Raw genomic sequence first — 26,792 nt, forward strand, 5'->3', positions numbered from 1 at the left:
CTTGGTTAAGCCTCGCCACATGATACCCTCCCCCTTGTTGCGTTTCAATGATGAGGCGATTGGTAGAAGCACTCCAAGTAGGCATCTTGACTACGGCTTAGAGAGCAGGTATAGGAGGCACACTGTAGACCCTTTCCCAAGCATGTTGAACAATGCTTGGAAAGGTAACGCTACCTAGTTTCATAATAAGTTGCGAAGGAGGATATGGGAACTACAGCTACAACCCACTACGATGTGTTAGGGGTTTCCGAGGATGCTTCCTACCCGCAGATCAGAGCTAGCTATCTCTCGTCTCTTCTCACCCTGCACCCGGACAAGCTCCATGTGGCCCTTGCCGATGATGCTCCCATCTCCTCTGCGTGCTTCCTCAGGCTGCAGGAGGCCTGGGATGTTCTCAGAGACCCCCGATCTCGCTCGTCCTATGACCGGCACCTCATTTCCTCTCGCCTCCTTTCTGCTGCCGCTGTCGCAGAAGAAGTGCTGCTGGAAGAGATGAGCAGAGATTCCGAAGGAGACGAAGCCGCCTATTTGTACCCCTGTAGGTGCGGCGATGTCTTTGCCGTGTCGTTGCAAGAGCTGGACGCATTAGGGCTCCATGGAGAGGCAGCATCGGAGCATGTTGAAGGGCAGGGTTCGTCTACATCGCAGCAAAATAATCACACAGTGCACCATCATCATCTTCCCAGGTCATTGCTCTTGTCCTGCGGCTCTTGTTCTTTGCAAATTCGGCTCCAGTTTTAGGTTCTGCAAACAATCCTTCCCTAGGGTTTCGAAGCATGTATATGGCTGTATGTTTACCCCAATCCAGTTGAAGTATACATGGAGAATTTGGGACATGTTTTACTGTATGCACATCAAACATTCTCATTGCACCATGTCAAGGGTACAAAACTTCAAACATTTTTGTTTGCCAAGGTCTGCCTTGATGGCATTTTTGTTTGCAAAATTTGCATAAACAGCAAAGCTTAATGGAAAGACAGAGAGATGTTTTCAGTTTTTCATTTTTTATCCTCGGCAGTAGTGCCTCTTTCTGGCTCCTATTTTGTTTGTTGCTCCATCAAAGCTTGCACCTTCAACCTTAACTTCAAGATCTCATGTTGAGTGAAAATTCTCTCGAGTGAAGGATTTCAACCTTTGTAAATAGTCATATCTACTCTAAGTCATGTCATTTGGTGTGGAATATTCTTATGATATGAGCTTATTCTTTGCCAATACGTGGCGACAGATTAAAAGCTGTAAAAGCAACGACTCACATCTACGAAAGATTAAAAGCTGTAAAAGCAACGACTCACGTCTAAAATGCTTTCTTCATAAAGAGAGGGTGAAAATCTTCCAAGATCATAAGCTAGTTTTGTCATCTTGATAGAGCTCCTGAGTAGGCCAGAGACTCAACAAAATTCAATACAAGAGACTTTTGAGTACACTAGCCAAGCCAGCTTAAAACTCAACCATGAAAAACCCTTCTAGAAATTTTCGCATGTATTTCAGTTTCCTTAGTTATGTGTTGCCACTGGCTTACAAGCTACAAGAAAAATTTGATGGCATTTGGAAAGGCGGCCTCAAGCCAAATTCATTTAAAACTTACAAACACTAGACCTTTGACAAAAGGGATGAAAATTCCTTACCACTAACCAGGTTCCCCAAACAAAGGTAAAGCATTCCAAGGGATTGGTCTTAGACTAGAACCATTTTTAACACAATTTGTCCTTCTTCAAGTAATCCACATTGTCACACATGTCAATCGTCTCCTAACAATGTGCATCATGCGAAGAGATTTAGAGGCAAGATTAGAGGCTGGATAGGCACCGTTTAAGAGGGCTAAGAGGTGTCTGCTGTATTGCATGCTACCAGGAGAGCTGGCTGCGAGAGAGAGAGCCAGAGAGAGAGCCTTGGGCTATAACTATGACACCCCCATCACCACCTACTCTTGGTTAAGCCTCGCCACATGATACCCTCCCCCTTGTTGCGTTTCAATGATGAGGCGATTGGTAGAAGCACTCCAAGTAGGCATCTTGACTACGGCTTAGAGCAGGTATAGGAGGCACACTGTAGAGCAAGACATTGGCGATGCTCAACTGAGCAAGGGCAGCTAACAAAGGTATTCCTATTTTTTTCTCATTTATATTTAAACAAGCTAATGACCACTTTCAACACTGAAGGTGTATCTTTGGTCCACCGATACCAAGAGTGTTATTTGGGAAACGAGAGAAGGGCATGTTCTCTTATGTTTATAAAATTTTGGGGAGGACTGTGCCAACTTCCCACCATACTTTATGTATGATTTTTTTTTCACTCGCACAAACAAACACAAAATTTGTATGACTTGAACAAAGATGTGTAACTCAAATTCAGATATGTTAACTAATTTGTAATCATCCTTTTTACAAAGTACTTCAAGATCTCCATTGATCATAAGCGTAGGCGTGGATAACGGCCGTGCCTCTACCAACCCCTTTCCCAAGCATGTTGAACAATGCTTGGAAAGGTAACGCTACCTAGTTTCATAATAAGTTGCGAAGGAGGATATGGGAACTACAGCTACAACCCACTACGATGTGTTAGGGGTTTCCGAGGATGCTTCCTACCCGCAGATCAGAGCTAGCTATCTCTCGTCTCTTCTCGCTCTGCACCCGGACAAGCTCCATGTGGCCCTTGCCGATGATGCTCCCATCTCCTCTGCGTGCTTCCTCAGGCTGCAGGAGGCCTGGGATGTTCTCAGAGACCCCCGATCTCGCTCGTCCTATGACCGGCACCTCGCTTCCTCTCGCCTCCTTTCTGCTGCCGCTGTCGCAGAAGAAGTGCTGCTGGAAGAGATGAGCAGAGATTCCGAAGGAGACGAAGCCGCCTATTTGTACCCCTGTAGGTGCGGCGATGTCTTTGCCGTGTCGTTGCAAGAGCTGGACGCATTAGGGCTCCATGGAGAGGCAGCGTCGGAGCATGTTGAAGGGCAGGGTTCGTCTACATCGCAGCAAAATAATCACACAGTGCACCATCATCATCTTCCCAGGTCATTGCTCTTGCCCTGCGGCTCTTGTTCTTTGCAAATTCGGCTCCAGTTTTAGGTTCTGCAAACAATCCTTCCCTAGGGTTTCGAAGCATGTATATGGCTGTATGTTTACCCCAATCCAGTTGAAGTATACATGGAGAATTTGGGACATGTTTTAATGTATGCACATCAAACATTCTCATTGCACCATGTCAAGGGTACAAAACTTCAAACATTTTTGTTTGCCAAGGTCTGCCTTGATGGCATTTTTGTTTGCAAAATTTGCAAAAACAGCCAAGCTTAATGGAAAGACAGAGAGATGTTTTCAGTTTTTCATTTTTTATCCTCGGCAGTAGTGCCTCTTTCTGGCTCCTATTTTGTTTGTTGCTCCATCAAAGCTTGCATCTTCAACCTTAACTTCAAGATCTCATGTTGAGTGAAAATTCTCTCGAGTGAAGGATTTCAACCTTTGTAAATAGTCATATCTACTCTAAGTCATGTCATTTGGTGTGGAATATTCTTATGATATGAGCTTATTCTTTGCCAATACGTGGCGAAAGATTAAAAGCTGTAAAAGCAACGACTCACATCTACGAAAGATTAAAAGCTGTAAAAGCAACGACTCACGTCTAAAATGCTTTCTTCATAAAGAGAGGGTGAAAATCTTCCAAGATCATAAGCTAGTTTTGTCATCTTGATAGAGCTCCTGAGTAGGCCAGAGACTCAACAAAATTCAATACAAGAGACTTTTGAGTACACTAGCCAAGCCAGCTTAAAACTCAACCATGAAAAACCCTTCTAGAAATTTTCGCATGTATTTCAGTTTCCTTAGCTATGTGTTGCCACTGGCTTACAAGCTACAAGAAAAATTTGATGGCATTTGGAAAGGCGGCCTCAAGCCAAATTCATTTAAAACTTACAAACACTAGACCTTTGACAAAAGGGATGAAAATTCCTTACCACTAACCAGGTTCCCCAAACAAAGGTAAAGCATTCCAAGGGATTGGTCTTAGACTAGAACCATTTTTAACACAATTTGTCCTTCTTCAAGTAATCCACATTGTCACACATGTCAATCGTCTCCTAACAATGTGCATCATGCGAAGAGATTTAGAGGCAAGATTAGAGGCTGGATAGGCACCGTTTAAGAGGGCTAAGAGGTGTCTGCTGTATTGCATGCTACCAGGAGAGTTGGCTGCGAGAGAGAGAGCCAGAGAGAGAGCCTTGGGCTATAACTATGACACCCCCATCACCACCTACTCTTGGTTAAGCCTCGCCACATGATACCCTCCCCCTTGTTGCGTTTCAATGATGACGCGATTGGTAGAAGCACTCCACGTAGCATCTTGACTATGGCTTAGAGCAGGTATAGGAGGCACACTGTAGAGCAAGACATTGGCGATGCTCAACTGAGCAAGGGCAGCTAACAAAGGTATTCCTATTTTTTTCTCATTTATATTTAAACAAGCTAATGACCACTTTCAACACTGAAGGTGTATCTTTGGTCCACCGATACCAAGAGTGTTATTTGGGAAACGAGAGAAGGGCATGTTCTCTTATGTTTATAAAATTTTGGGGAGGACTGTGCCAACTTCCCACCATACTTTATGTATGATTTTTTTTTCACTCGCACAAACAAACACAAAATTTGTATGACTTGAACAAAGATGCGTAACTCAAATTCAGATATGTTAACTAATTTGTAATCATCCTTTTTACAAAGTACTTCAAGATCTCCATTGATCATAAGCGTAGGCGTGGATAACGGCCGTGCCTCTACCAACCCCTTTCCCAAGCATGTTGAACAATGCTTGGAAAGGTAACGCTACCTAGTTTCATAATAAGTTGCGAAGGAGGATATGGGAACTACAGCTACAACCCACTACGATGTGTCATACCTCCTGTTTCCAATTTACCGCCCTCTTCTATTTTTCTTTTCCCTCATCTCCGGTTTGACCAGAAGTAGAGACATTCACGTACGGTTCGGGGAGCACTGTAGTAGGTCATTCGGGGGGTTTCCGAGGATGCTTCCTACCCGCAGATCAGAGCTAGCTATCTCTCGTCTCCTCTCGCTCTGCACCCGGACAAGCTCCATGTGGCCCTTGCCGATGATGCTCCCATCTCCTCTGCGTGCTTCCTCAGGCTGCAGGAGGCCTGGGATGTTCTCAGAGACCCCCGATCTCGCTCGTCCTATGACCGGCACCTCGCTTCCTCTCGCCTCCTTTCTGCTGCCGCTGTCGCAGAAGAAGTGCTGCTGGAAGAGATGAGCAGAGATTCCGAAGGAGACGAAGCCGCCTATTTGTACCCCTGTAGGTGCGGCGATGTCTTTGCCGTGTCGTTGCAAGAGCTGGACGCATTAGGGCTCCATGGAGAGGCAGCATCGGAGCATGTTGAAGGGCAGGGTTCGTCTACATCGCAGCAAAATAATCACACAGTGCACCATCATCATCTTCCCTGGTCATTGCTCTTGCCCTGCGGCTCTTGTTCTTTGCAAATTCGGCTCCAGTTTTAGGTTCTGCAAACAATCCTTCCCTAGGGTTTCGAAGCATGTATATGGCTGTATGTTTACCCCAATCCAGTTGAAGTATACATGGAGAATTTGGGACATGTTTTAATGTATGCACATCAAACATTCTCATTGCACCATGTCAAGGGTACAAAACTTCAAACATTTTTGTTTGCCAAGGTCTGCCTTGATGGCATTTTTGTTTGCAAAATTTGCATAAACAGCAAAGCTTAATGGAAAGACAGAGAGATGTTTTCAGTTTTTCATTTTTTATCCTCGGCAGTAGTGCCTCTTTCTGGCTCCTATTTTGTTTGTTGCTCCATCAAAGCTTGCACCTTCAACCTCAACTTCAAGATCTCATGTTGAGTGAAAATTCTCTCGAGTGAAGGATTTCAACCTTTGTAAATAGTCATATCTACATTAAAAGCTGTAAAAGCAACGACTCACGTCTAAAATGCTTTCTTCATAAAGAGAGGGTGAAAATCTTCCAAGATCATAAGCTAGTTTTGTCATCTTGATAGAGCTCCTGAGTAGGCCAGAGACTCAACAAAATTCAATACAAGAGACTTTTGAGTACACTAGCCAAGCCAGCTTAAAACTCAACCATGAAAAACCCTTCTAGAAATTTTCGCATGTATTTCAGTTTCCTTAGCTATGTGTTGCCACTGGCTTACAAGCTACAAGAAAAATTTTATGGCATTTGGAAAGGCGGCCTCAAGCCAAATTCATTTAAAACTTACAAACACTAGACCTTTGACAAAAGGGATGAAAATTCCTTACCACTAACCAGGTTCCCCAAACAAAGGTAAAGCATTCCAAGGGATTGGTCTTAGACTAGAACCATTTTTAACACAATTTGTCCTTCTTCAAGTAATCCACATTGTCACACATGTCAATCGTCTCCTAACAATGTGCATCATGCGAAGAGATTTAGAGGCAAGATTAGAGGCTGGATAGGCACTGTTTAAGAGGGCTAAGAGGTGTCTGCTGTATTGCATGCTACCAGGAGAGCTGGCTGCGAGAGAGAGAGCCAGAGAGAGAGCCTTGGGCTATAACTATGACACCCCCATCACCACCTACTCTTGGTTAAGCCTCGCCACATGATACCCTCCCCCTTGTTGCGTTTCAATGATGAGGCGATTGGTAGAAGCACTCCAAGTAGGCATCTTGACTACGGCTTAGAGCAGGTATAGGAGGCACACCGTAGAGCAAGACATTGGCGATGCTCAACTGAGCAAGGGCAGCTAACAAAGGTATTCCTATTTTTTTCTCATTTATATTTAAACAAGCTAATGACCACTTTCAACACTGAAGGTGTATCTTTGGTCTACCGATACCAAGAGTGTTATTTGGGAAACGAGAGAAGGGCATGTTCTCTTATGTTTATAAAATTTTGGGGAGGACTGTGCCAACTTCCCACCATACTTTATGTATGATTTTTTTTTCACTCGCACAAACAAACACAAAATTTGTATGACTTGAACAAAGATGTGTAACTCAAATTGAGATATGTTAACTAATTTGTAATCATCCTTTTTACAAAGTACTTCAAGATCTCCATTGATCATAAGCGTAGGCGTGGATAACGGCCGTGCCTCTACCAACCCCTTTCCCAAGCATGTTGAACAATGCTTGGAAAGGTAACGCTACCTAGTTTCATAATAAGTTGCGAAGGAGGATATGGGAACTACAGCTACAACCCACTACGATGTGTTAGGGGTTTCCGAGGATGCTTTCTACCCGCAGATCAGAGCTAGCTATCTCTCGTCTCTTCTCGCTCTGCACCCGGACAAGCTCCATGTGGCCCTTGCCGATGATGCTCCCATCTCCTCTGCGTGCTTCCTCAGGCTGCAGGAGGCCTGGGATGTTCTCAGAGACCCCCGATCTCGCTCGTCCTATGACCGGCACCTCGCTTCCTCTCGCCGCCTTTCTGCTGCCGCTGTCGCAGAAGAAGTGCTGCTGGAAGAGATGAGCAGAGATTCCGAAGGAGACGAAGCCGCCTATTTGTACCCCTGTAGGTGCGGCGATGTCTTTGCCGTGTCGTTGCAAGAGCTGGACGCATTAGGGCTCCATGGAGAGGCAGCATCGGAGCATGTTGAAGGGCAGGGTTCGTCTACATCGCAGCAAAATAATCACACAGTGCACCATCATCATCTTCCCAGGTCATTGCTCTTGCCCTGCGGCTCTTGTTCTTTGCAAATTCGGCTCCAGTTTTAGGTTCTGCAAACAATCCTTCCCTAGGGTTTCGAAGCATGTATATGGCTGTATGTTTACCCCATTCCAGTTGAAGTATACATGGAGAATTTGGGACATGTTTTAATGTATGCACATCAAACATTCTCATTGCACCATGTCAAGGGTACAAAACTTCAAACATTTTTGTTTGCCAAGGTTTGCCTTGATGGCATTTTTGTTTGCAAAATTTGCATAAACAGCCAAGCTTAATGGAAAGACAGAGAGATGTTTTCAGTTTTTCATTTTTTATCCTCGGCAGTAGTGCCTCTTTCTGGCTCCTATTTTGTTTGTTGCTCCATCAAAGCTTGCACCTTCAACCTTAACTTCAAGATCTCATGTTGAGTGAAAATTCTCTCGAGTGAAGGATTTCAACCTTTGTAAATAGAACATGAAGTCAAAGTGAGTGTTCTAGTGTGTCTAAAGTGAGTTTTATGTCTAGTCTTTGTGTAAGTGCGATGTGGCATATTGGGATTTATCCCATATACATGTGACACTTAGAGTGTGTGTGCCTATCCTATAAAGGCATTGTACTTTCTAGTCTTAGATAATCAATCAACATCAAGCTCTCTTGGTCTACATGTGAGTACTCTTGGTTATCATTGTTTTGCACTTGTATTGTCATTTCATTTCCATTCCGTTCCGTTCCTGTGCCTTCATGTGGTATCAGAGCCACTGCTCCTTTGCTCCTAGAGATTGAGGAGAGGGAGGCCAAAAAGAGAAGCCATGCCCTCTCTCTCTTTCTCTAAGTGCAAGAGAGTATGCTCTCCTCCATCTTGAAGACCTCTACTACCTGCTGCCCGTCTTCTCCAAGTGGCTGCCCCGATTTCTGCTCCACGTTTTGCTCCATCAGGCCGCCTCTATTGCTGGAGATTTGCCCGCCATATTCTGCCCCAATCTGCCCTGAATCCAGGCCGCCACATTCCTGCGCGTCTTCTCCAACAGGCCGTTGCTGCTGTCCACGAATTTCTGCAACAAGCCGTTTGTTGCTGCCGCTCCTGTTCAGGCCGCCACACTCTGCTGTCCTGCTGCCGCTCCTGTTCAGGCCGCCACTCTGCCCAGCTGCTGCCCGTAATTTTCTGTTCGAGACAATGCAGGAGCTGCCCCACATTGCTGTCCTGAATTGATGCTGATCTGTTCGTGATGATGGAGCTGCCCACGAATTTATGAAGCCGCTGCCCTGCTTTATCTTCAACAGGCCGCTGCCCTGCTTCATCTACTCCAACTACCCGTGATGCCCTCTTCGTTCATGGATTATCTTGCTCCAATTCGTGACTGCCCCTGGATCTAGCTCGTGGCTCCCTGCTTCATTTCCTACTCGAGGTATTGACGTTCACAAGGTTCCACCTCTGAATTTGCTACTTGCAAGTTGATTGCCATGGAGTCCTCGAAAACAAGTGCCTTCATTGAAAAGTTCACTGGTAAGAACTTTCCTACATGGCAAACAAAGTTGCGTCTTATCCTTATGAAAGACGGGGTGTGGAATGTTGTTTGTGGCAAGGATAAAAAGCCACAATCGGATGAGAAGAAAATTCTACACTGGGAGAATTTAAACGACAAAGCCCTTTCTCTCATTGGTTTGGGTTTGGGTGATGAAGTTATTCATCATCTTGACTTTGATTCCACTGCTCAAGAATTATGGGAGAAGTTTGAAGGTCTCTTTGGCAATAAGGTAATCAATTCTAAGGTCTTCCTCCGTCAAGAATTCTTCAAACTCCAGATGAAGCATGAGGACTCTCTTCTCGCTCATCTGAATCATATGGAGTCTCTCATCACTCAACTTGCTGCGTTGAAGGCCCCAGTTGGGGATGAAGACCAAGTCGCGGTGCTCCTCACGAGCATTGAAGAAATTCCTAAGTATCGGGAGATTATACCAGCATTAAGAGTGGCAAGCATGAGCTACCATGACATGGTTGCTATGCTTCTTGATCATGAAAGAAGGCATATTGATACTCCTGACGCCAATGCACTATTTTCTAAAGGGAGGTTTCCTAAAGGGAAAGGTAACTTCAAACCTTTCAAGTGCACTTATTGTGGAAAGCTTGGTCACACCGAAGATCGTTGCTTCCAGAAGCTGGCCAAACAACAATCTAAAGACCATGCCAACTTGGTTGGGACTATATCCAACGAAGACGAAGACGATGCAGACACCTCTACTCCAAATCATGCTCTCACTGCTCACATCCAAGATCTCTCTCTTGATGAAGAGGTCTATGCACCGGATGATCTTGACTTTGTTTTTTGAGTGTGTTGAAGGTACTCTGCCTTGGGAGTCCCCCTAAAATGAATGCAAATAAATCATGTGTGTTGAGTCAATAAAGGTTCACAGCCTTGGATTGTCCTCCTAAAATGTTGTAATCTTTCCTGTTTTTTCGTGTCTGACTCCCCACCATTCTGTTATGGAGTCAGGAGGGGGATGTATTGTGGAGTCATGTATTGGCTTTGATAGGATCTCAGGTTGCTCCAGTTGTCTAGACCTCTGAGTTGTTCATGCATCCATGCATGATGAGCCTCTGAGCCATGCTTGATGAGCCTCTGAGTCATTTGTACCATGCTCACTAGCCTCTGAGCCATGCTCACTTGCCTCTGAGATTGTGTGGGAACTATGTCTAGTTCTAACTTGGAGGTTGGTAGTCCGTCATTGCCATGTTCTGTTCTTGGCTCATTCCAGTAGTCTCTCACCTTGCCTTCATCGGGGGGTGTTAGAACATGAAGTCAAAGTGAGTGTTCTAGTGTGTCTAAAGTGAGTTTTATGTCTAGTCTTTGTGTAAGTGCCATGTGGCATATTGGGATTTATCCCATATACATGTGACACTTAGAGTGTGTGTGCCTATCCTATAAAGGCATTGTACTTTCTAGTCTTAGATAATCAATCAACATCAAGCTCTCTTGGTCTACATGTGAGTACTCTTGGTTATCATTGTTTTGCACTTGTATTGTCATTTCATTTCCATTCCGTTCCGTTCCTGTGCCTTCAGTTGAGTGAAAATTCTCTCGAGTGAAGGATTTCAACCTTTGTAAATAGTCATATCTACTCTAAGTCATGTCATTTGGTGTGGAATATTCTCATGATATGAGCTTATTCTTTGCCAATACGTGGCGACAGATTAAAAGCTGTAAAAGCAACGACTCACATCTACGAAAGATTAAAAGCTGTAAAAGCAACGACTCACGTCTAAAATGCTTTCTTCATAAAGAGAGGGTGAAAATCTTCCAAGATCATAAGCTAGTTTTGTCATCTTGATAGAGCTCCTGAGTAGGCCAGAGACTCAACAAAATTCAATACAAGAGACTTTTGAGTACACTAGCCAAGCCAGCTTAAAACTCAACCATGAAAAACCCTTCTAGAAATTTTCGCATGTATTTCAGTTTCCTTAGCTATGTGTTGCCACTGGCTTACAAGCTACAAGAAAAATTTGATGGCATTTGGAAAGGCGGCCTCAAGCCAAATTCATTTAAAACTTACAAACACTAGACCTTTGACAAAAGGGATGAAAATTCCTTACCACTAAACCAGGTTCCCCAAACAAAGGTAAAGCATTCCAAGGGATTGGTCTTAGACTAGAACCATTTTTAACACAATTTGTCCTTCTTCAAGTAATCCACATTGTCACACATGTCAATCGTCTCCTAACAATGTGCATCATGCGAAGAGATTTAGAGGCAAGATTAGAGGCTGGATAGGCAGCGTTTAAGAGGGCTAAGAGGTGTCTGCTGTATTGCATGCTACCAGGAGAGCTGGCTGCGAGAGAGAGAGCCAGAGAGAGAGCCTTGGGCTATAACTATGACACCCCCATCACCACCTACTCTTGGTTAAGCCTCGCCACATGATACCCTCCCCCTTGTTGCGTTTCAATGATGACGCGATTGGTAGAAGCACTCCAAGTAGGCATCTTTACTACGGCTTAGAGCAGGTATAGGAGGCACACTGTAGAGCAAGACATTGGCGATGCTCAACTGAGCAAGGGCAGCTAACAAAGGTATTCCTATTTTTTTCTCATTTATATTTAAACAAGCTAATGACCACTTTCAACACTGAAGGTGTATCTTTGGTCCACCGATACCAAGAGTGTTATTTGGGAAACGAGAGAAGGGCATGTTCTCTTATGTTTATAAAATTTTGGGGAGGACTGTGCCAACTTCCCACCATACTTTATGTATGATTTTTTTTTCACTCGCACAAACAAACACAAAATTTGTATGACTTGAACAAAGATGTGTAACTCAAATTCAGATATGTTAACTAATTTGTAATCATCCTTTTTACAAAGTACTTCAAGATCTCCATTGATCATAAGCGTAGGCGTGGATAACGGCCGTGCCTCTACCAACCCCTTTCCCAAGCATGTTGAACAATGCTTGGAAAGGTAACGCTACCTAGTTTCATAATAAGTTGCGAAGGAGGATATGGGAACTACAGCTACAACCCACTACGATGTGTTAGGGGTTTCCGAGGATGCTTCCTACCCGCAGATCAGAGCTAGCTATCTCTCGTCTCTTCTCGCTCTGCACCCGGACAAGCTCCATGTGGCCCTTGCCGATGATGCTCCCATCTCCTCTGCGTGCTTCCTCAGGCTGCAGGAGGCCTGGGATGTTCTCAGAGACCCCCGATCTCGCTCGTCCTATGACCGGCACCTCGCTTCCTCTCGCCTCCTTTCTGCTGCCGCTGTCGAAGAAGAAGTGCTGCTGGAAGAGATGAGCAGAGATTCCGAAGGAGACGAAGCCGCCTATTTGTACCCCTGTAGGTGCGGCGATGTCTTTGCCGTGTCGTTGCAAGAGGTGGACGCATTAGGGCTCCATGGAGAGGCAGCATCGGAGCATGTTGAAGGGCAGGGTTCGTCTACATCGCAGCAAAATAATCACACAGTGCACCATCATCATCTTCCCAGGTCATTGCTCTTGCCCTGCGGCTCTTGTTCTTTGCAAATTCGGCTCCAGTTTTAGGTTCTGCAAACAATCCTTCCCTAGGGTTTCGAAGCATGTATATGGCTGTATGTTTACCCCAATCCAGTTGAAGTATACATGGAGAATTTGGGACATGTTTTACTGTATGCACATCAAACATTCTCATTGCACCATGTCAAGGGTACAAAACTTCAAACATTTTTGTTTGCCAAGGTCTGCCTTGATGGCATTTTTGTTTGCAAAATTTGCATAAACAGCAAAGCTTAATGGAAAGACAGAGAGATGTTTTCAGTTTTTCATTTTTTATCCTCGGCAGTAGTGCCTCTTTCTGGCTCCTATTTTGTTTGTTGCTCCATCAAAGCTTGCACCTTCAACCTTAACTTCAAGATCTCATGTTGAGTGAAAATTCTCTCGAGTGAAGGATTTCAACCTTTGTAAATAGTCATATCTACTCTAAGTCATGTCATTTGGTGTGGAATATTCTTATGATATGAGCTTATTCTTTGCCAATACGTGGCGAAAGATTAAAAGCTGTAAAAGCAACGACTCACATCTACGAAAGATTAAAAGCTGTAAAAGCAACGACTCACGTCTAAAATGCTTTCTTCATAAAGAGAGGGTGAAAATCTTCCAAGATCATAAGCTAGTTTTGTCATCTTGATAGAGCTCCTGAGTAGGCCAGAGACTCAACAAAATTCAATACAAGAGACTTTTGAGTACACTAGCCAAGCCAGCTTAAAACTCAACCATGAAAAACCCTTCTAGAAATTTTCGCATGTATTTCAGTTTCCTTAGCTATGTGTTGCCACTGGCTTACAAGCTACAAGAAAAATTTGATGGCATTTGGAAAGGCGGCCTCAAGCCAAATTCATTTAAAACTTACAAACACTAGACCTTTGACAAAAGGGATGAAAATTCCTTACCACTAACCAGGTTCCCCAAACAAAGGTAAAGCATTCCAAGGGATTGGTCTTAGACTAGAACCATTTTTAACACAATTTGTCCTTCTTCAAGTAATCCACATTGTCACACATGTCAATCGTCTCCTAACAATGTGCATCATGCGAAGAGATTTAGAGGCAAGATTAGAGGCTGGATAGGCACCGTTTAAGAGGGCTAAGAGGTGTCTGCTGTATTGCATGCTACCAGGAGAGCTGGCTGCGAGAGAGAGAGCCAGAGAGAGAGCCTTGGGCTATAACTATGACACCCCCATCACCACCTACTCTTGGTTAAGCCTCGCCACATGATACCCTCCCCCTTGTTGCGTTTCAATGATGAGGCGATTGGTAGAAGCACTCCAAGTAGGCATCTTGACTACGGCTTAGAGCAGGTATAGGAGGCACACTGTAGAGCAAGACATTGGCGATGCTCAACTGAGCAAGGGCAGCTAACAAAGGTATTCCTATTTTTTTCTCATTTATATTTAAACAAGCTAATGACCACTTTCAACACTGAAGGTGTATCTTTGGTCCACCGATACCAAGAGTGTTATTTGGGAAACGAGAGAAGGGCATGTTCTCTTATGTTTATAAAATTTTGGGGAGGACTGTGCCAACTTCCCACCATACTTTATGTATGATTTTTTTTTCACTCGCACAAACAAACACAAAATTTGTATGACTTGAACAAAGATGTGTAACTCAAATTCAGATATGTTAACTAATTTGTAATCATCCTTTTTACAAAGTACTTCAAGATCTCCATTGATCATAAGCGTAGGCGTGGATAACGGCCGTGCCTCTACCAACCCCTTTCCCAAGCATGTTGAACAATGCTTGGAAAGGTAACGCTACCTAGTTTCATAATAAGTTGCGAAGGAGGATATGGGAACTACAGCTACAACCCACTACGATGTGTTAGGGGTTTCCGAGGATGCTTCCTACCCGCAGATCAGAGCTAGCTATCTCTCGTCTCTTCTCGCTCTGCACCCGGACAAGCTCCATGTGGCCCTTGCCGATGATGCTCCCATCTCCTCTGCGTGCTTCCTCAGGCTGCAGGAGGCCTGGGATGTTCTCAGAGACCCCCGATCTCGCTCGTCCTATGACCGGCACCTCGCTTCGTCTCGCCTCCTTTCTGCTGCCGCTGTCGCAGAAGAAGTGCTGCTGGAAGAGATGAGCAGAGATTCCGAAGGAGACGAAGCCGCCTATTTGTACCCCTGTAGGTGCGGCGATGTCTTTGCCGTGTCGTTGCAAGAGGTGGACGCATTAGGGCTCCATGGAGAGGCAGCATCGGAGCATGTTGAAGGGCAGGGTTCGTCTACATCGCAGCAAAATAATCACACAGTGCACCATCATCATCTTCCCAGGTCATTGCTCTTGCCCTGCGGCTCTTGTTCTTTGCAAATTCGGCTCCAGTTTTAGGTTCTGCAAACAATCCTTCCCTAGGGTTTCGAAGCATGTATATGGCTGTATGTTTACCCCAATCCAGTTGAAGTATACATGGAGAATTTGGGACATGTTTTACTGTATGCACATCAAACATTCTCATTGCACCATGTCAAGGGTACAAAACTTCAAACATTTTTGTTTGCCAAGGTCTGCCTTGATGGCATTTTTGTTTGCAAAATTTGCAAAAACAGCCAAGCTTAATGGAAAGACAGAGAGATGTTTTCAGTTGTTCATTTTTTATCCTCGGCAGTAGTGCCTCTTTCTGGCTCCTATTTTGTTTGTTGCTCCATCAAAGCTTGCACCTTCAACCTTAACTTCAAGATCTCATGTTGAGTGAAAATTCTCTCGAGTGAAGGATTTCAACCTTTGTAAATAGTCATATCTACTCTAAGTCATGTCATTTGGTGTGGAATATTCTTATGATATGAGCTTATTCTTTGCCAATACGTGGTGAAAGATTAAAAGCTGTAAAAGCAACGACTCACATCTACGAAAGATTAAAAGCTGTAAAAGCAACGACTCACGTCTAAAATGCTTTCTTCATAAAGAGAGGGTGAAAATCTTCCAAGATCATAAGCTAGTTTTGTCATCTTGATAGAGCTCCTGAGTAGGCCAGAGACTCAACAAAATTCAATACAAGAGACTTTTGAGTACACTAGCCAAGCCAGCTTAAAACTCAACCATGAAAAACCCTTCTAGAAATTTTCGCATGTATTTCAGTTTCCTTAGCTATGTGTTGCCACTGGCTTACAAGCTACAAGAAAAATTTGATGGCATTTGGAAAGGCGGCCTCAAGCCAAATTCATTTAAAACTTACAAACACTAGACCTTTGACAAAAGGGATGAAAATTCCTTACCACTAACCAGGTTCCCCAAACAAAGGTAAAGCATTCCAAGGGATTGGTCTTAGACTAGAACCATTTTTAACACAATTTGTCCTTCTTCAAGTAATCCACATTGTCACACATGTCAATCGTCTCCTAACAATGTGCATCATGCGAAGAGATTTAGAGGCAAGATTAGAGGCTGGATAGGCACCGTTTAAGAGGGCTAAGAGGTGTCTGCTGTATTGCATGCTACCAGGAGAGCTGGCTGCGAGAGAGAGAGCCAGTGAGAGAAATGTGCGACTCAGAAATGATATTGATTGATGTGTTGTACTTTCACCAAGTACAAGCTTTTGTAGGCTTGAAGCCTTATCTTTGGACCCATAGAAATCTCTCACACACTGTGAACTGATGACACGTGGCGGACTTATCCTATCCACAAGTATGGGGTGTTGACACCTGAGAGTATGCTCTCAGCCATGCGTCAGTCTTGCTGCCCGCTGAAACCGGCCTCTGATAGAAAACCAAAGTGCGGTAGAAGCAATCACCCGTCCACTTGTAGTCTAGATGAGAAACAAAACACAGATTGGAGCTAGAGTGCCCAAATCTCAAAACACAGCGACACCTGTTGGCCCCAAAGCTTGGCGCCCCTTGCGGTATTTCTTTATTCAATTAAAATAATATTTATGGCTGAGTACAACACAAAGACCAGCCAAGAGTTTACACCTGTAAGTCCAATCTGACGGCCCACAAATTCTTCTCAGCACAGAGGATCTATGCACACAGATCTGTGTCTTCAAACAACACACTGTGCCTCCCTCTGATCAGCCAAGATCACTAAGCAGGCCAGCCATGGGCATACATCTGGCATAACTCAAGTGCATGATACATCTTCTCAGCTCAAACATACATGTGCTGTCCAGTCTCTGTCTCAACCCTTGTCAATCTGCCATACCCCTCCTCTCACAAGGGGCCAGATAATGCATATCTGCAACAGACATCAAGTAGTAGAAAGAGAGATAGATGAACAGAAACAGAGCTTACCAAGTTCAGCTCGTGAAACAGCACTGGAGGAAGCAACAGCACCAATTTGTACTTGCAGGCACTTGTATTCACAACCCTGCTTCACACATGTGCTTGTACTTGCCTGTATCCTCCTCCTGATGTTCACTCTTATGCTGTCCTTGAAAATACAGATCTGAAAATCAGCACTGTACCCGTCTGTACCGCCTCGGGATACGTGCCAGGAGTTATACTTGCACAAACAGCCGGCTGTCCACTCTTGTACCTGCCTGAATCAGAGTATACAGTCTGTCCAGCACCTGTTTGCGCCACCTGCAGCAGCCTGCAGCAACTGTACTTGCTGTACCTGGCTGTCCGTACACTGTACGGCAGCCGTACAGTACTGTACTGCTGTTGTACCTGCTGGTACAGCCTGACCAGACCTGTGCGCAGAGAATCCAGCAGCAATTAACAGCCGCCTGTGTGTAGCGTGGACCAAGGAAGTGCCTGCAGCCTGTCCGTACAGGCTGTACGGCTGGTTTGCACAGGGAAAACTGCAGCAAAGAGTCTTCAGCAGTCGCCCTTCTCCTTCCACTTCTCCACGCTTGAGTACATGCGCTTCAAGAAACTCCACGATTCCCTCTTGTCCAAAAGCTAGAGAGAGAGAGAGAAGAGAGAGATGCACTTACTCCAAAAGTGGAGTGACTCTCCCCCAAATTAATCCCTAGGGCCCCAAACTTTAATAAGTTCCTAGGGCCACTAAGGCCTAGGGGCAAACTTCAATAAACATTAAAACTTAATGTTTCTAGTTCCCCCCTTCACACCTAGGGATGTCCACACATCTTAAACTCTGTCCGGGCACCCCCCATGTGAATCATAAAATATTCTGACTCTGCAACCACCATGCCCACACTTGTACTGTTCCATTTTCACAGGGCCATGACATACCCCCCTCTTGAAAGATGGCAAGCGTCCTCGATTGCATTCTGGTGATGCATCAAAATATCCAAAGTGAAATATACAATATGGCAAGATCAGCGTCCCAATCTCTCTAAGCCATATACATGTATCAACATTCACTGCAATCCAATGGCATAGTAATAGTCCAAGTTGTATACCACTGTGAACCATACATATCCACAAAAATCTCATGTGACTAGTACACATATATCATAGAAGTCCGATAAACAGATGTACTGTCAGCCTCAGTACCTTCGGGTGAGATGAAATCTGCACCAAGCGACCTCTAGATGTCATCTGAGCCTGTCTGTATCAAGGGAGTGGAGGTGCTACCCCCCTCTTGAGCATCAGGTAATGCTCCAAACCCATGCTCTGCTGAACCTGAATGAGCCACAATAAGAGTCGGCTCTAACTCAAAGGCATCGAGATAAAGCTGCAAAACCTGAGGTGAATCTGTTAAGTCACCTTCCTCCATCCAACACTTCGCATCCATCGGTGAATAGTTCTTGAACTTCACAAGATAGCGATGGGAAACTTTACCTCGTACCTTCCTTTCTTTATGTGCCAGTATCTGCTCTGGAATCAGAACCTCATCAAGTTCCTCAACTTCCGGCTGAGCCTCATCTGATACATCCTCAGGCACATCCCCACGGAAAGGTCTAAGAAGACTCACGTGAAAAGCATTGTGAATCCTCCAGTGATCTGGTAACTTCAAACGATAGGTTACCTCACCAATCTTTTCCAAAACCTGAAAAGGCCCATAATATCGCATGCTCAACTTAGGGAATAAGCGCTCTTTACCCTTCATCTTCTTGAGTCTAGCCTTTTCAAAGCGCAAAAGAACCCAATCACCCAATGCAAACTGTAAATCACGTCTGTGAGGTGACGGTCTGCGGCTTTCTTTTGCTTCTGCTGAGTTTTCTGGAGGGCCAACTTAACTCTCCGATAAGCTTCATCCAAGCTCTCCACATACTGATCAGCCTCAAAGATCTTATCCTTTGTATGCAAAATGGGTGGTACCTTCTTCCCTCCTTCTACAATCTCAAAAGGCGCCTTGCCTGTCGAGCTATGTACAGTGTTGTTATATGCAAACTCCACTAGAGGAAGATACTTTTCCCATTGTTGCTTGTGCTCTGACACATAACACTTGAGAAGATCCAACACTGTAGAGTTAGCCTCTTCTGACTGACCATCTGTCTGTGGATGAAATGACGATGAAAACTTGAGAGTTGTACCCATGTTGTCAAACAACCCTCTCCAAAACAAACTCGTCATCCGTGGATCACGGTCACTAATGATAGACGTAGGCAAGCCATGATACTTGAAGATGTTCGCCATGAACAACTTCACCATATGATCCACTTTAATTGTCTTCCGCACGGGAATGAAATGTGCCTGCTTACTGAACCTGCATATGATAGTCCAGATGCCATCATTTCCCGTTTGTGTCCGTGGAAGATCAAATACAAAATCCATGGCAATGCTCTCCCAAGGTCTATCCGGAATAGGTAAAGGCTGTAATAACCCTGGTGTCTTCTGACGGTCAAACTTTACCTTCTGACATACGATGCATTGCCTCACAAAGGCATCAACATCTCTTCTCAAGGTTGGCCAATAAAAGAAAGTCTCCACTGCTTTTACCGTGGCGTCAATACCTCTATGACCTGCATACGGTGGAGCATAACTTTCAATCATAACCTTGAGTCGCAATGGCCTGGTAACACACAGTCTGCCATGCATCAATAAAAACCCATCTCTAAGAGTGTAATGCTCATGCCGCTGACCCTCAGACATCCGCTGACCCTCAGACATCTGATGATACAACCTTTCAAAATCCTCATCATGGGCATACTGCTCTTTCATTTCATCAAGCTCATGATGATAAGCAAGTGAAACTGCAGAGACCTGTGGCTTGCGTGACAAAGCATCTGCCACTACATTCTTTTTGCCTTACACATGCACAATCTGGAAGTGAAACATTGACAAAAAGTTTGCCCAACGCATATGCTTCTCTGAAAGCTTAGTCTGCGTGAGGAAATATCGCAAGGTCTGATGATCTGTCTGTACAGTAAAATCAGCCCCAAGCAAGTAGTGTTTCCATGTAGAAAGAGCGTGAATTACAGCCAACATCTCTTTCTCATACACCTGTAAATGCTTCTCAGCATCTTGCAAAACTCTACTCTCATAGGCTATCACATGTCCCTCTTGCATGAGAACGGCACCAATGCTACTTCCACATGCATCACACTGGACAACAAAAGCCTTTCAGAGGTCCGATAACACCAATACTGGCTCCGAAGTAAGCTTTTCTTTGAGCTTTTTGAATGCTGTAATTTCCCGATCAGCCCATCTAAACGGAGTTGCTTTCTTCGTCAAAGCATGAAGAGGCGAAGCAATTTCAGCAAAGTGCCGTATGTAACGCTTGTAATAGGAACACAATCCTAGAAAGCTGCGTACATCATGCACGGTCCTCAAAGCTGGCCAATTAAGTATTGCTTCCACCTTTGCTGGATTCATACGGACTCCATGACCAGACACAATATGCCCCAAGAAATGTATCTCCTGCAAGAAAAACTCACTCTTCTTGCCATTAACCACCAATCTATGGTTTCTGAGTTCTGCAAACACAATGGCCAAATGCCTTCTATGCTCTTCCTCAGTTTGTGAATGCACAATCATATCATCAAAGAATGTGCCCACAAACTCTCTATGAGGCCTGAAAATCGTGTCCATCATTCTGTTAAATGTGGCAGGCGCATTTGTCAAACCAAAGGGCATAACCAAGAACTCATACAACCCAAACGTGGTTCGGAATGCTGTCTTATGTACATCCTCGGGTCTAATGCGTATCTGATGATACCCGCTTTTCAAGTCAATACGACTAAAAACTGTGGAGCGAGCCTTGTAAGCGGTCCAAGATGTCATCGATCCTCGGTATGGGGAATCGATTCTTGATGGTATTCTTATTCAGCGCCCTGTAATCTATACACATGCGCCAAGAACCATCCTTCTTCTGCACTAAGAGTACAGGTGAGCAAAAGGGTGATGAGCTAGGCTGAATCAACCCCTTATTCAATAGCTCCTGCACCTGACTCATAATCTCTTCTTGTTGGGCTGCACTAACACGATACGGCGGTCTATTCGGTGGAGTACTACCAGGAATCAGATCTATGGCATGATCTTCTGGCCTCTCAGGAGGTAATTCTCCTGGCAATGACTCGGAAAAACAATCTTGAAACCTACTTAAGAAATCAGCCCTGTCCTTATCTAACATTGACAAATTAGACTTAGACTCATCATCCTGTGCATCCTTTACATAAATCAAATACGTGGAAAGATGCTTTTTCATTACTGATGAAATCGCCGAAGCGGATACAATAGGAACAGATTTCCCTTTGAGTTTTACATCCAATACATGCTCTTTCCCTCTATGAGTCAGAGTAATTTTCCTATTGTAAGTATCCACCACCGCATGTACCCTGTGGCACCATGGCATCCCCAACAAAACATCACAGCCATCCAAAGGCATGATGAAGAACTCTTCGCTGTCCACATAACCCTGCAAATGAAGCCGAAGCTTCCCAATGATAGGAGTAACGGGTTCTGCATACCCTGGACAAGCCATATTTGCCTCATGTAACGGCCCCATCTCCTCTGCGCGAATCCCCAATCGGCCAGCCAAATCTGGTGAAATGAAGTTGGCTCTAGCACCTGTGTCAAAGAAGATCAAAGCACTTGATCTCTCACTTTGCCCCATGCCCTGCACAACTCTGTAGCTTCACCACCTAGCTGCTCCCCCACAAGATCAGGAACTAAGCCTGCAGAAGGCTTTGGTTTCTTTGGCTTGGGCTCTCCTTTATTGTCAGGATCCTTTTTGGACGTTCTTTTGGGACAATTGAATGACATGTGCCCCTCTTCAGTACAGTAAAAACACTTTTGAGCATCTCTCAAAGCCTGTCTTTCCTCAGAAGTCCTTTTGGGTATTGGCAACTTCTTATACTTTGTCTCTGTAGACCTTTAGCATCACGAAAAGCATGCCCAAATTTTTCAGCTTTCTTGCCCAATTTCTTACTGCCTTTAAACCCAGATGAACCACCTGTGAGTAACGCATTAGCTGTCATAGCATTTTCAATCATCTGTGACATGTTCGTTACTCTTGTCTTTATACAATAATCTCGTACCTCCTTGGGCAGCCCACAACAATATTTCTCAACTTGCTCAGATAATGGCACGGCACGATAAGAAGTCACTGGGAGTAGAGCTTCCCAAAACTTCTTGTTATAATCCTCCAAACTATCACACTTTGAAGCATCCAGCTTGTGCCATGCGGTCATAACATCCACCTCAAATGTAGATGTGAGCCATACGGAAGAGAAAACCTGTTTAAATTGGACCCATGTGGTGGGTGCTATGCCCTGCAAAAGAAGAGTAGACCACCACTGCAAAGCATTGCCCTTGAGAAAAGTGGCAGCTTTCCTCACCTTAGAGGACTCTGTGTAATTCGCACCAGAAAAAGCAGCATCAAACTGCTGTAAAAAGGTAAGTGCCTTCAATTTATCCTTGGCCCCACTGAAAGTGTCAAACTTCACTGCAGCTCCTCCTTCCTTGTAATCCTTCGCCTTTCCCATAGGCGTTAGATTATCATATGGAAGTGGTTTCGTGAGATTACTGCCCCCAACATTCATACCCATCATTGGGTCAAAATTTCCCATTCCCATGCCAGGCATACCATACATTCCAGCCATGTTTCCATACATTCCATTATGCATACCTGGCTGCATGCCACCAAACATATTGCCTTGCATCCCAGGTTGCATGCCTGCAAACATATTTCCAACCATACCGGACTGCATATCACCATACATATTCCCTTGCATGCCAGGCTGAAAATCGGCTCCAAAAGGCCCATACATACCCATGCCTCCCTGAGGGTAACCCCCAGTCATGGATTGGAACACCGAGCCACCACCAAAATAACCTGGATGCATGTTCTGCTGAGGAATAGGTGGCTGTCCATAGAAGGAACTCTGAGAGTTTGCACCATAAGCATGCTGCATATTGGGAAACTGGCCAAAAGATGGTTCCTGTGGGATGGCACCACTATGACCCTGAGGAAGATTCTTCGAACGAATCTTCTTCTTCTTTTTGTGGGGCTCTGTGTGGGGCTCTGTGCGAGATCTCAAAAATTCAGCAAATCTCTCACTCTGAGTGAGCTGCATAAAAGTATCCATAACACTAGCCAAGCGATCTTTGAACCGAGCATCATCATCCTCTTTACCATGCACATCTTCTGGCTGTGTTACATCCTCATAAGGCTCAACATCTGTAGCCTGTTCTCCTGCAAAAATATCCTCAGATACATCTCTTTCAGGAGAAGTCTCTTGCTCTTCTTCTTCATGATAGAAGTACTCTTCCTCTGTATCAGACATGATTGCTGAATTTCAGCGATGGCTTTCTTCAAAGCAACCACAAGCTCACCCCCTTCAGAAAGTTGATGATTGGTCCCAGCGACGGAACCTTGAAACCGGCCTCTGATAGAAAACCAGAGTGCGGTAGAAGCAATCACCCGTCCACTTGTAGTCTAGATGAGAAACAAAACACAGATTGGAGCTAGAGTGCCCAAATCTGAAAACACAGCGACACCTGTTGGCCCCAAAGCTTGGCGCCCCTTGCGGTATTTCTTTATTCAATTAAAATAATATGAATGGCTGAGTACAACACAAAGACCAGCCAAGAGTTTACACCTGTAAGTCCAATCTGACGGCCCACAAATTCTTCTCAGCACAGAGGATCTATGCACACAGATCTGTGTCTTCAAACAACACACTGTGCCTCCCTCTGATCAGCCAAGATCACTAAGCAGGCCAGCCATGGGCATACATCTGGCATAACTCAAGTGCATGATACATCTTCTCAGCTCAAACATACATGTGCTGTCCAGTCTCTGTCTCAACCCTTGTCAATCTGCCATACCCCTCCTCTCACAAGGGGCCAGATAATACATATCTGCAACAGACATCAAGCAGTAGAAAGAGAGATAGATGAACAGAAACAGAGCTTACCAAGTTCAGCTCGTGAAACATCACTGGAGGAAGCAACAGCACCAATTTGTACTTGCAGGCACTTGTATTCACAACCCTGCTTCACACATGTGCTTGTACTTGCCTGTATCCTCCTCCTGATGTTCACTCTTATGCTGTCCTTGAAAATACAGATCTGAAAATCAGCACTGTATACCCGTCTGTACCGCCTCGGGATACGTGCCAAGAGTTGTACTTGCACAAACAGCCGGCTGTCCACTCTTGTACCTGCCTGAATCAGAGTATACAGTCTGTCCAGCACCTGTTTGCGCCACCTGCAGCAGCCTGCAGCAACTGTAGTTGCTGTACCTGGCTGTCCGTACACTGTACGGCAGCCGTACAGTACTGTACTGCTGTTGTACCTGCTGGTACAGCCTGACCAGACCTGTGCGCAGAGAATCCAGCAGCAATTAACAGCCGCCTGTGTGTAGCGTGGACCAAGGAAGTGCCTGCAGCCTGTCCGTACAGGCTGTACGGCTGGTTTGCACAGGGAAAACTGCAGCAAAGAGTCTTCAGCAGTCGCCCTTCTCCTTCCACTTCTCCACGCTTGAGTACATGCGCTTCAAGAAACTCCACGATTCCCTCTTGTCCAAAAGCTAGAGAGAGAGAGAGAAGAGAGAGATGCACTTACTCCAAAAGTGGAGTGACTCTCCCCCAAATTAATCCCTAGGGCCCCAAACTTTAATAAGTTCCTAGGGCCACTAAGGCCTAGGGGCAAACTTCAATAAACATTAAAACTTAATGTTTCTAGTTCCCCCCTTCACACCTAGGGATGTCCACACATCTTAAACTCTGTCGGGGCACCCCCCATGTGAATCATAAAATATTCTGACTCTACAACCACCATGCCCACACTTGTACTGTTCCATTTTCACAGGGCCATGACACCCGCCTCACACACGTGTGGACCTGTTTTTGTATGGCCAGTCGCACAGATATCCCCGCTTCATTTATGTGCATAGGCAGTGCTGACAGAAATCGAGGAGCATGCCCGGCACACTATAGTCTAAGGCTTCTCATCTCTCTCTTCCATGCGCCCTTCTCCCAACAGACACCTCCCTGCATGCATCAGTCCTGCTGCCCGCCTTACACACGTGTGGGCCTGCCATTGTACGGCCAGTCACACAGATTCCCCTCATCACAGACAGTGCTGACAGCAATCGAGCAGCATGCCCAGCACGCTACAGTCCAAGGCTTCTCATCTCTCTCTTCCATGCACCCTTCTCCCAACAGACACCTTACAGGCTGAGGTACTGCTATTTGCAGGTACACAAAAAGCATTTGTCCCAAAAAGCAAAAACTCCCATGCACATCAAAAAGCGCATAGGATTCAGCCCTCTGTAGCACTCGACCAGTTCTCTGTACAGCACAGCAAACAATCCAAAAACTGCATGTGCAAGTTAGGGACCAAGGCCCAAGGTGTCACCCTCAAGCAGACGCATACAAGGACTGTTAGAGAACGAGCAAATGCACACAAACTTAACAAAAAGGCTTGCCTTTCCCATAGATAACTATAACATCTTTTCCTCTCACCTCTGACTGTCATGACCCTGTGTTTTTCTCTGGACAAGATGTAGATGTGCACGGGGACATGGTGGACAGTGTGAATGGCATCAGGTGGGAGTGAAGATGGAAGCCCATGTGTGGATAACCCCATGTGTGAAGGGGGGCAAAGAGACATTAATTAAAAAGGTTTTATAACCTTTGGTGGCCATAAAATTAATGTTTTAAAAGGTTTCAAAACCTTAGGAGGCCACTAAGCAATATTTAGAGGTTACACCACTTTTGGAGGCCCACGTCTCTCTCTTGACTCTCTCTCTCTTGCTTTTTGGAGGAGGCGTGCATGTGGGCTGCGTGGAGGAGAAGTGGACTGTTTTTATGATGGCTGCGCACAGGAGTATCTATGCAGGTCTGTACGACTGTACAGACAGCTGTACGGACAGGACAGAAAGCAGGCGCATACAGGCTGCTGTGCGTGGAGGGTTTTCTGAAGAAGAGGCGCATACAGGCAGGGGCTGCAGGGCTACGTTTCTTGCAGGCAGGGCCTGCGGGACTGCAGGCGCACAGAACTGGGTGTGCCCTCTCTCTTTCCCATGCCAACAGGTGGATTGCAGGCAGTGCCGGACAGAGCAGCACATGTTTTTCTCCATGCATACGGGGCTGGACTGCAGGCGTAGAGGGCTGAAGTTCATGCTCTTTTGCACAAGAGACGCTTACAGGTTGGTTTCTCTAGACACACAGGCTGCCAGGTGTGTGCTTTTTGGAGGACGCCGTGTTTCTACAGAAAGGAGGGGCTGGATTTCCATGAACATAGACATCATGTCGATGGCGTTCATCTGATGGAACTTTCAATTTCTCTTTGCTTTGATTCGGGACTGTTTTGGGACAGTTTATGGGCTGTTTTTGTTTGGTCGCAAATTCAGCATGTGCTTGGGTTTTTGACTGCAAGTACAGGTCTTGTGGTTATGTTTCTTGGCATGGGAGTGATGCAAGCTCGCATGGCTGCGTGCTCATGGAGCAGATTGCTTTCTTCCTGCTAGAAAGGAACAGAGGGACCTACAGTTACGAGAATCTCTATGTTGCCAGATGTTTCATGTGGGAACAGGTAACTAGATGTATGGAGACAGGGCATAAGTTTCAAAGGGAAACAGGCCTAAGGGTTTCATGTGGAAACAGGTCGTAGGTTTCTCGATGAGGAAACATGTTATTTGGGTTTCTCCAGGAGACAGGTCACATGCAGGCAGAAGGTACAGGAGTGGACACATGTTTGGTACAGCCTTGCTACTGATAAGACAGGGGACAGGGATTCCATGACAGAGATGGATAGTACCCTTGGAAGGTAGAGAGGGTTTGTACAGGTGTGTCAACTGTATGGTATGCTGTGCTGTGATACTCTCTTGAGAGACAGTT

General features: G+C 45.1%; 5 protein-coding genes across 5 annotated transcripts in view; all 5 read left to right on the forward strand.

The window, feature by feature from the left end:
* Window positions 1-1,200, forward strand: part of LOC147621515 (uncharacterized) — a 1,778-nt gene extending 578 nt beyond the window's left edge. Inside the window, exon 1 of the mRNA XM_086824575.1 lies at window positions 1-1,200. This exon is cut by the window's left edge and continues 578 nt beyond it. Within this exon, the coding sequence (XP_086680701.1) occupies window positions 205-741 (537 nt within the window). The 5' untranslated portion in view covers window positions 1-204 and the 3' untranslated portion in view covers window positions 742-1,200.
* A 314-nt stretch (window positions 1,201-1,514) lies between these two features.
* On the forward strand, window positions 1,515-3,315 carry LOC147621516 (uncharacterized). Its single transcript, XM_086824577.1, has one exon. The coding sequence runs from the start codon at window positions 2,526-2,528 to the stop codon at window positions 3,060-3,062; it is 537 nt and encodes a 178-aa protein (XP_086680703.1). The 5' UTR covers window positions 1,515-2,525; the 3' UTR covers window positions 3,063-3,315.
* A 3,792-nt stretch (window positions 3,316-7,107) lies between these two features.
* Window positions 7,108-8,037, forward strand: LOC147621517 (diphthamide biosynthesis protein 4-like). Its single transcript, XM_086824578.1, has one exon. The coding sequence runs from the start codon at window positions 7,173-7,175 to the stop codon at window positions 7,707-7,709; it is 537 nt and encodes a 178-aa protein (XP_086680704.1). The 5' UTR covers window positions 7,108-7,172; the 3' UTR covers window positions 7,710-8,037.
* A 4,094-nt stretch (window positions 8,038-12,131) lies between these two features.
* LOC147621518 (uncharacterized) lies at window positions 12,132-12,924 on the forward strand. The gene has a single exon (XM_086824278.1). The coding sequence runs from the start codon at window positions 12,132-12,134 to the stop codon at window positions 12,666-12,668; it is 537 nt and encodes a 178-aa protein (XP_086680404.1). The 3' UTR covers window positions 12,669-12,924.
* Window positions 12,925-13,063: 139 nt separating this feature from the next.
* LOC147621519 (uncharacterized) lies at window positions 13,064-15,154 on the forward strand. Its single transcript, XM_086824277.1, has one exon. The coding sequence runs from the start codon at window positions 14,453-14,455 to the stop codon at window positions 14,987-14,989; it is 537 nt and encodes a 178-aa protein (XP_086680403.1). The 5' UTR covers window positions 13,064-14,452; the 3' UTR covers window positions 14,990-15,154.
* The last annotated feature ends 11,638 nt before the right edge of the window (window positions 15,155-26,792 follow it).

Source organism: Cibotium barometz, chromosome 30 (genome assembly GCF_041138505.1).
Source record: "Cibotium barometz isolate CiBa-2024 chromosome 30, ASM4113850v1, whole genome shotgun sequence".
NCBI classification, from domain to species: Eukaryota; Viridiplantae; Streptophyta; class Polypodiopsida; order Cyatheales; family Cibotiaceae; genus Cibotium; species Cibotium barometz.

What these genes read in the sequence shown, in the direction of transcription:
- LOC147621516 (XM_086824577.1), top strand. Translation starts at nt 2,526, where the DNA reads ATGGGAACTACAGCTACAACCCACTACGATGTGTTAGGGGTTTCCGAG.
- LOC147621517 (XM_086824578.1), top strand. Translation starts at nt 7,173, where the DNA reads ATGGGAACTACAGCTACAACCCACTACGATGTGTTAGGGGTTTCCGAG.
- LOC147621518 (XM_086824278.1), top strand. Translation starts at nt 12,132, where the DNA reads ATGGGAACTACAGCTACAACCCACTACGATGTGTTAGGGGTTTCCGAG.
- LOC147621519 (XM_086824277.1), top strand. Translation starts at nt 14,453, where the DNA reads ATGGGAACTACAGCTACAACCCACTACGATGTGTTAGGGGTTTCCGAG.